This window comes from Rhizophagus irregularis, chromosome 3 (genome assembly GCF_026210795.1).
Source record: "Rhizophagus irregularis chromosome 3, complete sequence".
Lineage (NCBI taxonomy): Eukaryota > Fungi > Glomeromycota > Glomeromycetes > Glomerales > Glomeraceae > Rhizophagus > Rhizophagus irregularis.
In genome coordinates this window covers 5,649,280-5,665,773 of record NC_089431.1, presented here as the reverse complement: position 1 = coordinate 5,665,773, position 16,494 = coordinate 5,649,280, and the positions used below count along the sequence as shown (strand labels likewise).

Here is a 16,494-nt window from a genome sequence, read left to right as displayed (position 1 = left end):
TAAGTGTGAAGTAAATTTGGTCATTCAAATGTTTTCTGGACATTTTTTTTCGATGTTTTCAGGGGCCTGGAGACGGGTGAGGTTAAAAGGGAAGCAATAATCAATGTAGAAGAGGCAGTATTAATTTTAAAAAGGACTATTAGCAACGTTAGGATAATATTTATTATTTTTTGATTGTCCAGTGACGTCATAATAATTTGAGATATATTTAATTTGTGATTGGGTAGATAATATTTTGACATACTAACGGGATTGTACTAATTAAAAAAGTGAAATTGTAAAGCATATACTTTCGCAATTTTTTGATTCAAGAATTGTTAAATATTAAAGAATACAAATAACTTTGTATTTTAGTGCGTTTTAAAATATTATTAAAAGTACTACCAATATAGCGTACTAAATTATAAATCATAGCACTAATTGTCACTCATGATTTTCATACTAAATTTTTTGCAAACAACTAACTATGTTTATAAATAACCAGAAATCTCTAATTTTACAAGCACTGTTTAAAATGCATTATAAAAAGAATTAAAAATCACACATTTATATTTAATGTATGCTTCTGGAAATTACTAATTTATTTCGTGTGAGGAAAATTTTTTTCATTGGAGAAAAACCCCTATTATTCCCAACTCCCATAAATAATAATACTAATGAAATATTTTATTTTAATTATTTAACTACTAGCTGCAACCTGTTGCATTGCAACAGAATTGATAAGTAGTACTTCGACCCATATCTGGACCAACCTTGATTGATCCGGATTTTTTTTTCTTTCGGATATCCGGATTTCACGGGTTTCATCCGGTTTATAATCCGGATGAAAATTATCCGGTTGAAAGAATGAATTTTCTATTAATTTTTTTTTTACATAGCACCATATCTAAATTTTATGCATCGATCATTTCTTATCACGTGACATCGTTAAATTTTCTGATTTTTGAATAAATATGGCGTAACTTTATGTACCTATTATGGAGCTTTTAAAGAGCACGTACTATGCGTATTTTTTCCTGCTCTACGACTTTACTTAAAAGTCAAAGTAGGTTTCTGTTTCATATTTCGTTTTTCACTAATTTTATTTCATTTTTTTTTTAGATATTTTAGTTCTTTTAGTTCTAAAATTAATAAAGGTATGCTTTTTTCTATTTTTTATTTATTTTTTATTTCGTTTTTATCTTATATTTCGTTTCTTACTAATTTCATTTTTTTTTACTTTATTATTTGTTTTTTATTTTTTACTTGGTTTCCTATCATTACCCAACCCCCTATCATGATCTTTTTTTTATTTTTTGTTTCTCATCATTTTTCACCTCATATTACTTCTCATTATTCGTCTCTCATTATTTCTATTACATCTTTTCATTTTCCATCTCTCCTGTTTACTTCCCATCATTTCTTTTTGTCTCCATCACTTCTTTTCGTCTCCCATCACTCCTTTTCGTCTCCCGTCATTTCTTTTTGTCTCCCATCACTTCTTTTTGTCTCCCATCACTCCTCTTCATCTTCCCATCACTTCTTTTCGTCTCCCATCACTCTTTTTCATCATCCATCATTATTTCTCCTTTTTGTTTTCTATCACTTCTCATTACTCTTTTTTACTCCCTTTCTTCCTCTATTACTTTCCATTACTCCATTGTTATTTCATTTTTTTTATTAGCATCTTTCTCCTTGATCATTGTAATTTACTTATCTTTTTTATTTATTGTTATTACAGTATTTTTTATTTGTATCAATTCATTAAAAATAAATACAGTAAATTTTAATTTTTTCTTTAAAATCGAAAATGTGGGACTTAAATTTTAATATTTGCAAATAAAATTTCATTAAATAAAATTATTTTGAATAAATATGTCTGCAAAAAAATTTTAAAAAAATATCTTCGCAATAAAATTTTAAGTTTAGCCAATCAAAAATTAGCTAAGTTAAAAAATCAGCCATCAGCCGATGAAATATTTGGAAAAACCCAGATGATGTTAGTACTTTATATAACCCATTTTGAGATACTAATTGAATCAAAAGTGTTGAGGCTCCACAAGGCATCCTATAAATCAAAGTTTATATTAGTAAGGGGAGTAACGTAAAGTAAATATAATTGACTTTACGTTCCGTGCCTTATATAAGGGGAGTAACGTAAATTGACCCAAAATAGTAATTTTACGTTACTTACTTAGCCAATTTCCGTTACTTACTTGCTACCTACCGGCATATAAAGAAGCAGCTGAGAAAGGATATTCTGATTCAATGAATGATCTTGATTATTGCTACCAACATGGAATAGGAACTGAAAAAGATGAAACTAAAGCATTTTTATTATATAAACTAGCAGCTGAAAATGGTCATATTACTTCAATGAATAATCTTGGAGAATGTTATCAATATGGAATAGGAACCAATAAAGATGAAATTAAGGCATTTGCATTATATAAGGAATTAGTAGAAAGAGGCCATATTTACTCATTATATGATCTTGGATATTGTTATGAAAATGGAGTAGGAACTGAAAAAGATGAAAATAAAGCATTTAAATTATATAAAGAATATGAAAATAAGTTATAGTAATTTTTTTTAATAGGATTTCATATGTATACTGTACGGTTTAAATATAGTTAATTTCTGCTATTAAATGATTAATAACTATTTTATTCAAATTGCCTGAATAATTTTTACTATTTATTTTTCTTTTTATAACTGTAATACTAGTAAAATTTTGTATTATGAAATTTTTTAATTATTACTGTATCAATTAATCCTTTCAAATAAAACCAGTAATTAACTCTTCTAAACTGTAACTAAAGCCTGTGACAAACAGCTTAATAATTTTTTTGTAGTTACATTTCATTTTGGTATATAAAATTAATTTTTTAATTTACTAAAATTTTTGTGGTGAAGATAAATTTAATAATTGCAAATTTTACAAACTCACTTACGAAAAACAGCTAAATTAATTTATAGCATCATCAAAAATTGCTGCAGTAAATTACATTATGACTATAATACTTGTTTATTATTTGCTATTTATTTGTTGCTTGAACAATTAAATTTGGGAGAGAAACATGAATTTCATAAAGATCAATTTCTAAAAAGTCTCGGTCAATTTCAAGTTCACAAAGCATCAGAAAACTTTATACCAGATCGTGTGACTAAGCAACTGAGTCAATTTATTATATCACATGATATAATAAACGTTTTCGATGTCGACTTTTGAAAAATTTCATTCATTTATATTAACGTTTGACATGGGAGCCAAATTTTACAAATGGTACAATAATCTTATCAACAATATAAATTTATTTAACACTGCGCCATGATTACTCAAGAGTAAAACTAGTATAGAAATGATATTAACTCTAATTATGAGTTTTGTTTCGTTATAAGAAAAAATCAGGAAAAACAATTTCAATAATTTTTCATAAAGTAACTTCTTAGTGCTAAATGGGTTAATCATACGATATTTGTTTAGAATTTGTTCAAATTTTATATTATTTTTTAGTACAAATTTCGAATAAATGTTGTATAATTAGCCCGTTTGGCACAAATTTAGCACAAACCTTTTTTATAGGGAAAATAAAAAAGATAAAAAGGATTTATAAGATATATATAAAATATAAGGAAGTATAAAGGTGCAAAACTTGTTTTTGGGAGCATAAATTTATTCTTTAATAAACTTTGCAGAAACCCTATCAATATAAAAAATATGTTAGCGATATTTTTAAAATATACCAGACATATGATATTTATGTTATCTATATGTTGACAATATGTTGAACATATAATATAAAAATCTGATTTTTATATAGTAACTATATGTTAGAGACATGGTAAAAATATTATTTTGAATGTTAAAATTATATGACTATTATATGCCAAATATGTATCAGAGATATGATGAATTATACAAAGAAGCAGCTGAAAAAGGTGATATTATAGCAATAAATAATCCTGGAAATTGTTATTTTAATGGAATAGGAACTGAAAAAGACGAAATTAAAACATTTGAATTATACAAAGAAGCAGCTGAAAAAGGTGATACTAATGCAATAAATAATCTTGGATATTGTTATCAAAATGGAATAGGAACTGAAAAAAATGAAACTAAAACATTTGAATTATATAAGGAAGCATCTGAAAAAGGTCATATTAAAGCGATAAATGATCTTGGATATTGTTATTTTAATGGAATAGGAACTGAAAAGGATGAAACTAAAGCATTTGAATTATACAAAGAAGCAGCTGAAAAGGATGAAATTAATGCAATACTAAATCTTGGATATTGTTATAGAAATGGAATAGGAACTGAAAAAGATGAAACTAAAGCATTTAAATTATTCAAAGAAGCAGCTGGAAAAGGTTGATATTGAAGCAGTAAATAATCTTGGATATTGTTATCAAAATGGAATAGGAACTGAAAAAGATGAAACTAAAGCATTTGATTTATACAAAGAAGCAGCTGAAAAGGATGAAATTTATGTAATACTAAATCTTGGATATTGTTACAAAAATGGAATAGGAACTGAAAAAGATGAAACTAAAGCATTTGAATTATACAAGAAAGCAGCTGAAAAAGGTATTATTCAGTCAATATATCAACTTGGCGAACACTACTTTTATGGAATTGGAACCAAGAAGAATGAAATCAAAGCATTTGAATTATATAAACAAGCAGCTGAGAAAGGATATTCTGATTCAATGAATGATCTTGGTTATTGTTACCAACATGGAATAGGAACTGAAAAAGATGAAACCAAAGCATTTAAATTATATATAAAAGCAGCTGAAAATGGTCATATTACTTCAATGAATAATCTTGGAGAATGTTATCAATATGGAATAGGAACCAATAAAGATGAAATTAAGGCATTTGCATTATATAAGGAATTAGTAGAAAGAGACCATATTTACTCACTATATGATCTTGGATATTGTTATGAAAATGGAGTAGGAACTGAAAAAGATGAAATTAAAGCATTTAAATTATATGAAGAATATGAAAATAAGTTATAGTAATTTTTTTAGAAAAAATGTATTTGTAACAGCCTGCTGTTACATATCTTATTTGTAACATCCTTTTTTTATTTTTTTTTAATAATAAATTTAATATGTGTTTCACAAATGTTTCATAGACAAAATTTTAAGTTATAAGCAGTTTCTTGAAATTTTTTAAAAAATTCTTTTGTCTTAGTTACACACGACTGATCTTTTGTTTTTGTTTACATTACGCCCGATCTTAAATTTTAATTGGATAAAATTGGGGGTTGTTACAAATAAGACGCGTAACAGGCTGTTACAATTAGATTTATCCATTTTTTTAATATGATTTCATATTTGCAATTTAAATATTACTAGTTAATTTCTGCTATTAAATTATTAATAACTATTTTTATTCAAATTGCCTGAATAATTTTACTATTTATTTTTCTTTTTAATATAACAGTAATTTTAATTTTGCATTATAAAAATTTATTTAATCCTATAAAATCAGTAATTAATTTTTCTAAACTGTAAGTCTGTGACAAAATATCTTAATAAATTTTTTGTAGTTATATATGGAATTGTGAGTAATAAAAATGAATTCAAACTCACTTGTGCTAAATGAAAACAGCTAAATTAGCTTATAGCACCCATCAAAAATTGCTGTACTGAAGATGTCTTTGATAAAACAAATGCAACAAATTCTGAATTTTTTCTTTGCACTATGACTATGATACTTTGTTTATTAATTGCTATTTATTTATTGCTTGAACATTTGAATAATGTTGAGAGAGAAATATGAGGTAAATTTCTTGAAGTCTCAGTCGATTTCAAGTTCTCAAAGCATCAGAAAGTTTTGTACCAGATCGTGTGACTAAGCAGCTTGAGTCAATTTATTATATCACATGATATACTAATAAACTTTGTTGATATCGACTTTTGAAAAATTTCAGTCATTTAACGTTTGACATTGGAACCAAATTTACAATAATGGGTGATTGCTTATCAACAATATAATTTATTCAACACATCACACAGCTGAAGTGGAACTAGTATAGAAATGATATTAACTGTAATTATGAGTTTTGTTTCGTTATAAGAAAAAATCAGGAAAAACAATTTCAATAATTTTTCATAAAGTTACTTCTTAGTGCTAAATGGGTTAATCATACGATATTTGTTTAGAATTTGTTCAAATTTTATATTATTTTTTAGTACAAATTTCGAATAAATGTTGTATAATTAGCCCATTTGGCACAAATTTAGCACAAACCTTTTTTATAGGGAAAATAAAAAAGATAAAAAGAATTTATAAAATACATATAAAATATAAGGAAGTATAAAGGTGAAAAACTTGTTTTTGAGAGCATAAATTTATTCTTTAATAAATATAACTTGGCGTGAAACTTGAACTTTTTGATGGGGTATACGTACACGTATTTTTTTTTTACAATTACTATAATAATAAAGTAAAAATATTAAATATTTTTCCAAATTATAACATTTATATATCTATTAAATTAATCAATTTTCCTTTTCTTTACTAAAATTTCACAAATCACTAACTTTAGCAGAATATTTACCAAAACCTTTACTATTATATAAATCCAAGAAATAATGGTGTAGTTAGCCGAAAATTCAGCCGAAGGCGCAGTAAATTTTCGGTGTAACACCTATGCCCGTGATAAATCACGTTGCCACCATAGGTATTAACAAAATAACTCTTTATTAATAATATAAATAAATACGATAATATGCTCGGTTTAATACTGTTAAATAATAGATGAATTAATTATATTAAAATTTCAAAGTGCGATAATTTCCCATATTAGTAACCTTTAATTCCATTAATTTACTTAATGTGGCAATTTTTCATCATAAGAAAAATGCTAAAAGATTCGTATTATTATTATTAGGGTGAATTTAGAATACTTAACCATTTTTATTTCTTAAAGTTTGAAATTATCACTTGTTTTTCAGGAAACCAAAATATTACGTCTATTTAAACTTGTTTATGTTTCACCAAATTCATAATTTACTTCATGGATTTTAGTTAGGGATGGGAAAGTAACGGTTAATTATAAATTTGGTTAATTAACTGGTTAATTAACGGTTAATTAACGGTTAATTAACCTATAGTTAACTAATATATTAATTTTTTATAAATAATAAAATAAAACAATAAAATTTATTTATTTATTAAAATGATTATAATAAATCTTATATATTTTATTTATTCTTCATCATCTAAACTTATTACATTTGATTCAAATTCAAGTATAGTACTATTATCACTATCACAGACTATACCATTTTTTACCAATAATTATCAAATTATAATTAAAATCACATGACTTAAATTCTGCATTTTTATTGGTTGATTTAAAGTAACGGTTAATTAACCATTTTAAACTAATTATAAGTAACATAATTAACGGTTAATTAACCATAGTTAATTAACCATGGTTAATTAACGCCCATCCCTAATTTTAGTTCCCAAAATAATTCCATTACTTTAAAAGTATTTCCATTTTTTTCAAAATAATTCCACAAAATATTTATAATTTCCTATTTTCCATGAGATTGTCATTAACTTCTTAATTATGATTTGTAATACCCTTTACGTAATGATCTACTTAATCCTATATCTCTCGAATCAATAATTATCCTTAAATCATGTGACTAATAGTTTAACGACTTCTCGGTCCAATTATTCTTGATTCACCTGACTAATAGTTTAATGACTTTTCGGTCCAATTATAAATATAACTAAAAATAAATTAAAATTTTATATACTAAGATTAAATATAATACTGCGCCCCACAATTAATAAATTTACTAGGTATGCTACAGCATTACATCGGCTAACAACACCCATGCCAGCCGAAAAAAAATTCATGTTGATCCTGAATATTTTATTGGTTCAACATCTAACTATTTTCGGCTGAATATTTTCAGCTATATACACTTTTTTTTATATAATAGTGTAGTTAGCCGAAATATCCAAATGGCAGTCAATATGAAATAATAACAAAATTTCATTTATTATAGAAACAAGAAGTACATAACATTACTATATACTTATTTTTGGATAGTGCATTATTTTTGATTAAATAAAACTACAAAATATTTGTTATTTTTAACTCATTTATTTCTGTCCAATCATACTTCAATATTAGATGTTTAGTAATTTAATTGTAAAAAAGAAATTTTTTTAATATTTAATTGTTCTTTAAATTAATGAATAGTTTATTTAACCATTAAAACTATAACAACACAATTATACAAATAAAATAAAAAAGGAAAATTTTTTAAGGGATTTGAGTTGTATTTGAGAATATATGTACTGTACATTATTATTTTTTTTTTTATTATACAATGGCAAAAATATTTTTTGTTTTAATTTAAAGTCTTATAATATTCACTAACTTTGACAAATTTCAAGTTTTTTGCATTATTTTTTTTATTTTTAATATACTAATTTTTAGATAAGATCCAACTCAAAAAACAAAAAGCATTTGAAAAAATATTTCAATAAACACTTAGAGACTGACAAGAAGTTATATATTCCATATTTAGTTTGGAGATTATTTTATATAAATAATTTTACCTGAAATTTTCAATTTAACCAATTTTAGGCCAGAATTAAGAAAATTTCGGCCAGAATTATGGATTCGAAAATCATTAATTTAGCCAATTAAACAAGTTTAGATTGATTTTAAACTTTACAAATGTATTATGTATTTGAAGAGGGTGCTATTGACCATAATAAAGTGAATTAGGAGGTTACATGAACAATGTTTGCTATTTGGATATTTCGGCTAACTACACTATTATTTAAAAAAAGTGTATTTAGCCGAAAATATTCAGCCGAAAATAGTTAGATGTTGAACCAATAAAATATTCAAGATCAACATGAATTTTTTTTGGCTGGGTGTTGTTAGCCGAAAATTTACTGCGCCTTCGGCTGAATTTTTATGCTTTTAAATCCATCAACAATATTATTTTATATTTGACATTTCCTTTTAAAATTAATCATGATATTTATCATGATGTCCAAACATGATCTAGAATAAGATTTTTAATACCATTATACTGTATTTTCGTTGCCTTCTAGTTCTTTTTATCCCTATAAAAAGGAATGTTCAGAAAACATACATAAAATAAACATAAAATGTACATTATACATAAAATGTCTATAGAATGTCCATAGAATACATAGGATATATGCAAAGGGGACGGACTCATATACTTTTTTGTACATTTTATATACAGTGAGCCCATTTTGTATATTTTTTATATATTTTATGGACATTCTATAGACATTTTATGTATATTGTATATTTTACGTATATATTCTAAACATTCCTTTTTTATAGGGTATCTGTTCATTTTTCCATCATCTACTGTTCCTATTGAATGTTCGTCCAAGAAAACCCTTTGTTTACCAAACCTCACTATTTTCCTGTACGTCATTTAAGATGCCTGACTTTAAAATTTTATTGGTTTTTCACTGGCATTTTTCTTTAATCCCTTTTAACCCTATTTCTCTTGCGAGGCATCTACCTTGAATCAATTTATAATTGATTACATAATAAACGTACCCAGTAAATAGTTTTGTATAAATTTATGCCAAACGGGCTCATTGGCTCGAAATTAGCTCAAATTTATGCAAAAAATAATCCAAATTTAAGCCAATCTAGCGCCAATTATATATGGATGAGCCCATTTGGTACAAATTTATACAAAAACTATTTACTGGGCTTGCAATTCTTTATATTCAAAAAACGTCCTTCATGATAATTATTTAGATTGATGTTAACCTAACGGACTGATATTTTCTTCTGATGATTGCTTGATACGTAAACGTTCTACTAGACCTATCTTTTTTATAATTTATAGCATCAATCACTTGCTGGTATATCAAAAGATTATGTCCCGTGTTGTTTCACTAAATCCATTGATCATTATTAATTTTTATTTTTTTCCGAATTTCCCGGTATCGCTAATTTTTTTTCCGCGCTCGTGATATTTTTTTCTTTGTACCCCTTTCTTTCCTTATTTGTCTTCTTAAACTTTAATTAAGTTTGATCAACTTTTCTGCTTCCTTTTTTGCAAAACCCGACGTCATATTCCTGAGCGATCCTCGCTTTGTTTTCCCATGGAAGAATTATCGTTATTATAGAGTTTATGAAGTTTCTAAACAATATTTTAATCGAAGCTCTATAACCTACTTGAATAACATCATTTTATTTTATTTTGTTTTATTTAGAGTAGTTTATGTCATTTATTTTAGTAAATGCAATTTTATAGTTCACCTCAAAGGTCGATCACTTGATCTGCAAATTAAGTAATATATAAATGAATACTCGTTCGGATATTTGTTGTTTGTTATATTTAAATATCCTTTGTAAAATATGACAAGCAGTTCTAATAATAATCTAGACAATCAGATTCAATGGTTTAAGGATGGAGTTTCCGGTGGCTACATTAACTACTACGATTATACTGAATTTAAAAATACTAAAGTTATAGGTTGTGGGGCATTTAGCAACGTACGTCAAGCTACTTGGGGAGATTCAAATACTATTGTTGCATTAAAATCTTTCAGTAATAATAGTCTTATTATGAAAGAAATTATTAATGAGGTACATAACATTTTATTTAAATATTGTCAACTCTTGATATTTAGCTAAATAAAAATTTTTTTGATGCATAGATAAAATTATTACATAGAGTTAGTTTTCACACAAACATTATTAAATTCTTTGGTATTACCGAAAGAAAAAGTAGGTATTAATGATGCTGATCTTTGTTTAATAAAAAATCAAATTTATTGATAAACTACTAATTTACCTCTTATTTTTTAATTTAGATAATGAAGATAATATAGATTCAAATTATTTACTTATTCTTGAATTTGCGGATAGTGGGACATTGGGAAATTATTTAAAAGATAATTTTGTTAAATTAGGTTGGAATATGAAATTGCAGTTTGCTATTCAAATTGCTGATGCAGTATCATGTATACATCAATATGACATTATTCATTGTGATCTAGTATGTATTTTGTTAACTTTGATTTTTTTATTTAAACATATATTAATTTGGTTTACTCTATAAATAGCATTCAGATAATATACTTATTCATCAGAATACAATAAAATTAGCGGACTTTGGACTTTCACGTAGATTGGCTGAAGTATCAACTCAAAAAGATATTTTTGGAATAGTTCCTTATATTGACCCACAACATTTTCAAGAGCAGACAAATAATGATAATTATAGTTATCATTATAGACCTAATAAAAAATCAGACGTGTATAGTGTTGGAGTACTTCTATGGGAGATATCATCTGGAGAAAAACCATTTAAATCTTATGATAAATTTTATCTTAGGCTTAAATTAATGCTGGAAATTTCAAATGGAAAAAGAGAATCACCAATTCCTAATACACCAATTGATTATCTTAATATTTATAAAGGTATATATAGCTATTAGTTTCAGTATCTTGCATTTAGTTTATTAGTATAAAACTAATTTAATTTTAATTCCAATATATTTTAGAATGTTGGCAAAATAATCCAGATGATAGACCAGATATGCAAAAAGTATTTTCTGACCTTAAATCAATCAATTTGAATACAAATGAAATTAAAGCATTTGAATCACACGAAGTGGCATCAGAAAAAAGTGGTATTATTGCAATAGATACTCTTGAAAACTATTTCCAAGATGAAACAGGAACTGAAAAAGATGAAACCAAAGCATTTGAATTATACAAAGAAGCAGCTGAAAAAGGTAATATTAATGCAATTTATCAACTCGGACAACATTATTTTTATGGAATAGGAACTGAAAAGGATGAAACCAAAGCATTTGAATTATACAAAGAAGCAGCTGAAAAAGGTGTTATTGAAGCAATAAATAATCTTGGAAATTGTTATTTTGATGGAATAGGAACTGAAAAGAATGAAACTAAAGCATTTGAATTATACAAAGAAGCAGCTGAAAAAGGTAATATTGATGCAATTTATCAACTCGGACGACATTATTTTTATGGGATAGCCCTATAAAAATTAATTGTCCGTAAAATGTAATAGTAAATAATTGATAAATAACGGTTATATAGATGTCTAGTAATTAACCATTTTATATATGTATTTTAAATGTTAAATATACGGAAAAATGGGCCCATCCGTTTTATGTTTGTAATTTAAATGTAAATTATTTGCTTATTAAATGTACTATTCACTAGTAGTATATATATAACCCATTCTATTATTCATCATCCGTATAATCTACATCCTTATCTATCACGTTTTAATCTACACAATGGTCTATAGCAAATGCATCATGCACTCCCAACATATAAGTTACTTTATCAAGTTCGTAAGCAAGATGATATTCAACCTGTCCATAAAAAAATTAATAAATTAAATTTTTTTTAAAAAAAATAGTTTCGAAGTGTTGTTCAAAACGAAACTCACCTATCCAACACCCAAGAACTGAAGCAAAATCTACAAAATAGAAAAAAAAAATTTATTAAATTTTTTTTTTAAAAATAATAAAGTTTCAAAGTGTTATTCGAAACTCACCTATCTAACACCAAGAACTGGAGTCAAAACCTACAAAATAGAAAAAAAGAAAAAAAGATTAATTAATTAAATTATTTTTTTTAAAAAAAAAATAGTTTCGAAGTGTTATTTGAAACGAAACTCACCTATCCAATGCCCAAGAACCAGAGCTAAAACCTACAAAATAGAAAAAAATTGATAAATTAAATTATTTTTTTTTAAAAAAAAAATAAAGTTTCAAAGTGTTGTTCGAAATGAAATTCACCTATCCAATACCAAAGAACCGAAGCGAAAACCTACAAAATAAAAAAAAAATCATTCGAAACTCACCTATCTAACACCAAGAACTGGAGTCAAAACCTACAAAATAGAAAAAAAGAAAAAAAGATTAATTAATTAAATTATTTTTTTTAAAAAAAAAATAGTTTCGAAGTGTTATTTGAAACAAAACTCACCTATCCAATGCCCAAGAACCAGAGCTAAAACCTACAAAATAGAAAAAAATTGATAAATTAAATTATTTTTTTTTAAAAAAAAAATAAAGTTTCAAAGTGTTGTTCGAAATGAAATTCACCTATCCAATACCAAAGAACCGAAGCGAAACCCTACAAAATAAAAAAAAATCATTCGAAACTCACCTATCTAACACCAAAAACTGGAGCCAAACCTACAAAAATAGAAAAAAAGATTAATTAAATTATTTTTTTTAAAAAAAATAATTTTGAGTGTTATTCAAAACGAAACTCACCTATCCAATGTCCAAGAACCAGAGATGAAACCTACAAAATAGAAAAAAAAATTAATTAATTAAATTATTTTTTTTAAAAAAAAAAATGTTTCGAAGTGTTATTCGAAATGAAACTCACCTATCCAACACCCAAGAACTGCTAAAACCTACAAAATAAAAAAAGAAAAAAAAATAACTTTTTTTTTAATAAAAAAGTTTTGAGCAAAATCTTCGAAACTCACCTATCCAAAGTCTAAGAACCAAAGCCGAAACTTACGACTTACGAAATAGAAAAAAAACTAAAATTATTTTTTTTTAAAAAAAATTACAAAGTTTCCAATTAAGTGTTATTCGGAACTCACCTATCTAACACCAAGAACTGAAGCTGAAACAAATAAAAGGAAAAAAAAATAAAAAATAAAAAATATTTCTTTTTTAATATAGAAGTTTCAAAGCGAAAGCTTTAAAAACATTTTTTTAAAGTTTCGAAGCCGAAATGAAACTTTATCTAAAACCCGTATCAATTAAATAAAAAAAAGTTTAAAAAAGATTATCACATATACACGTGATAATCATTGCCTATACTTCGAAGCCAAAGTCATATGACCGAAATTTTTGTACTTCGTAGATCATCATGTAAAAAGACAAATGTTGGAAAAGATAATAATCAAGCAAACCTGTCAAAAAATGACAATATAAAAAGAAATAATAAAAGTCATAAATTTTACAATAGGAATTTACTATACGAAATTGACCTTATTATGTAATGATTGCATGTTTAAACATGTTATTTGAACATCATTTGTACGTTAAGTTAATGCTTGTTTATGTTTACAATACAACTTACGAATATTTAATATTATATCAAATAAAATTATGTTTAAATTATAAACAAATAATGATTTTTCGAATAATAATGGTCAAATAACATTTTTTTACATACATTTTATGGAAATTGTGTTTTCATAGGGTAGGAACTGAAAAAGACGAAACTAAAGCATTTGAATTATACAAAGAAGCAGCAGAAAAAGGCAGTACTAGTGCAATGAATAATCTTGGAGATTGTTATAGAAATGGAATAGGAACCGAAAAGAATGATACTAAAGCATTTAAATTATACAAAGAAGCAGCTGAAAAAGGTAATATTAAAGCAATAAATGATCTTGGAGATTGTTATTTTGATGGAATAGGAACTGAAAAAGATGAAACTAAAGCATTTGAATTATACAAAGAAGCAGCTGAAAAGGGCAGTACTCCAGCAATGAATAATCTCGGATATTGTTATAGAAATGGAATAGGAACTGAAAAAAATAAAACTAGAGCATTTGAATTATACAAAGAAGCTGCTGAAAAGGATGAAATTGATGCAATACTAAATCTTAGCTATTGTTATAGAAATGGAATAGGAACTGAAAAAGACGAAATCAAAGCATTTGAATTATACAAAGAAGCAGCTGAAAAAGGTGATATTATAGCAATAAATAATCTTGGAAATTGTTATTTTAATGGAACAATAAATAATCTTGGGTATTGTTATCAAAATGGAATAGAAACTGAAAAAAATGAATCTAAAACATTTGAATTATACAAAGAAGCAGCTGAAAAAGGTAATATTAAAGCAATAAATGATCTTGGATATTGTTATTTTTATGGAATAGGAACTGAAAAGGATGAAACCAAAGCATTTGAGTTATACAAAGAAGCAGCTGAAAAAGGCAATACTAAATCAATAAATAATCTTGGAAATTGTTATTTTAATGGAACAGGAACTGAAAAAGATGAGACTAAAGCATTTGAATTATACAAAGAAGCAGCTGAAAAAGGTGATATTATAGCAATAAATAATCTTGGATATTGTTATCAAAACAGAACAGAAACTGAAAAAATGGAAATTAAAATATTTGAATTATACAAAGAAGCAGCTGAACAAGGTGATATTATAGCAATAAATAATCTTGGAAATTGTTATTTTAATGGAATATGAACTGAAAAAGATGAAACTAAAGCATTTAAATTATACAAAGAAGCAGCTGAAAAAGGTAATATTAATGCAATTTATCAACTTGGACAACATTATTTTTATGGAATAGGAATTAAAAAAAATGAAACTAAAGCATTTGAACTATACAAAGAGGCAGCTGAAAAAGGCAACACTATAGCAATAAATAATCTTGGATATTGTTATCAAAATGGAATAGGAACTGAAAAAGATAAAATTAAAGCATTTGAATTATACAAGGAAGCAGCTAAAAAAGGTGATATACTTGCATTATTAAATCTTGGAAAATGCTATTTTAATGGAATAGGAACTGAAAAAGATGAAGTTAAAGCATTTGAGTTATATAAGGAAACAGCTGAAAAAGGCAACACTATAGCAATGAATAATCTCGGATATTGTTATAGAAATGGAATAGGAACTGAAAAAAATGAAACTAGAGCATTTGAATTATACAAAGAAGCTGCTGAAAAGGATGAAATTGATGCAATACTAAATCTTAGCTATTGTTATAGAAATGGAATAGGAACTGAAAAAGACGAAATCAAAGCATTTGAATTATACAAAGAAGCAGCTGAAAAAGGTATTGTTCAGTCAATATATCAACTTGGCGAACACTATTTTTATGGAATTGGAACCAAGAAGGATGAAATTAAAGCATTTGAATTATATAAAGAAGCAGCTGAAAAAGGTATTATTCAGTCAATATATCAACTTGGTGAACACTATTTTTATGGAATTGGAACCAAGAAGGATGAAATCAAAGCATTTGAATTATATAAAGAAGCAGCTGAGAAAGGATATTTTGATTCAATGAATGATTTTGGTTATTGCTACCAACATGGAATAGGAACTGAAAAAGATGAAATTGAAGCATTTAAATTATATAAAAAAGCAGCTGAAAATGGTCATATTACTTCAATGAATAATCTTGGAGAATGTTATCAATATGGAATAGGAACCAATAAAGATGAAATTAAGGCATTTGCATTATACAAGGAATTAGTAGAAAGAGGCCATATTTACTCATTATATGATCTTGGATATTGTTATGAAAATGGAATAGGAACTGAAAAAGATAAAATTAAAGCATTTAAATTATATGAAGAATATGAAAATAAGTTATAGTAATCTTTTCATGTGTATACCGTATGGTTTAAATATTAGTTAATTTCTGCTATTAAATGATTAATAAACTAATTTTATTCAAATTTCTTGA

General features: G+C 25.8%; 5 protein-coding genes across 5 annotated transcripts; 4 read left to right on the top strand and 1 right to left on the bottom strand.

The window, feature by feature from the left end:
* Nucleotides 1-2,247: 2,247 nt before the first annotated feature.
* OCT59_021359 (uncharacterized protein) lies at nt 2,248-2,562 on the top strand (the record flags this gene model as incomplete). The annotated part of the gene is made up of 1 exon (XM_066149821.1): nt 2,248-2,562. The coding sequence occupies one exon, from the start codon at nt 2,248-2,250 to the stop codon at nt 2,560-2,562; it is 315 nt and encodes a 104-aa protein (XP_065990688.1).
* Nucleotides 2,563-3,875: 1,313 nt separating this feature from the next.
* OCT59_021358 (uncharacterized protein) lies at nt 3,876-5,007 on the top strand (the record flags this gene model as incomplete). Its single annotated transcript, XM_066149820.1, has 2 exons — nt 3,876-4,029; nt 4,406-5,007. The coding sequence occupies 2 exons, from the start codon at nt 3,876-3,878 to the stop codon at nt 5,005-5,007; spliced, it is 756 nt and encodes a 251-aa protein (XP_065990687.1).
* Nucleotides 5,008-10,391: 5,384 nt separating this feature from the next.
* On the top strand, nt 10,392-12,340 carry OCT59_021357 (uncharacterized protein; the record flags this gene model as incomplete). The annotated part of the gene is made up of 6 exons (XM_066149819.1): nt 10,392-10,622; nt 10,694-10,763; nt 10,850-11,034; nt 11,102-11,459; nt 11,543-11,776; nt 11,936-12,340. 6 exons carry the CDS (start codon nt 10,392-10,394, stop codon nt 12,049-12,051), a joined length of 1,194 nt encoding a protein of 397 aa, XP_065990686.1. The 3' UTR covers nt 12,052-12,340.
* A 565-nt stretch (nt 12,341-12,905) lies between these two features.
* On the bottom strand, nt 12,906-13,912 carry OCT59_021356 (uncharacterized protein; the record flags this gene model as incomplete). The annotated part of the gene is made up of 9 exons (XM_066149818.1): nt 12,906-12,912; nt 13,008-13,038; nt 13,127-13,157; nt 13,209-13,219; nt 13,301-13,331; nt 13,430-13,446; nt 13,522-13,532; nt 13,642-13,664; nt 13,865-13,912. 9 exons carry the CDS (start codon nt 13,910-13,912, stop codon nt 12,906-12,908), a joined length of 210 nt encoding a protein of 69 aa, XP_065990685.1.
* A 1,252-nt stretch (nt 13,913-15,164) lies between these two features.
* Nucleotides 15,165-16,403, top strand: OCT59_021355 (uncharacterized protein; the record flags this gene model as incomplete). The annotated part of the gene is made up of 2 exons (XM_066149817.1): nt 15,165-15,210; nt 15,478-16,403. 2 exons carry the CDS (start codon nt 15,165-15,167, stop codon nt 16,401-16,403), a joined length of 972 nt encoding a protein of 323 aa, XP_065990684.1.
* Between the last annotated feature and the right edge of the window lie 91 nt (nt 16,404-16,494).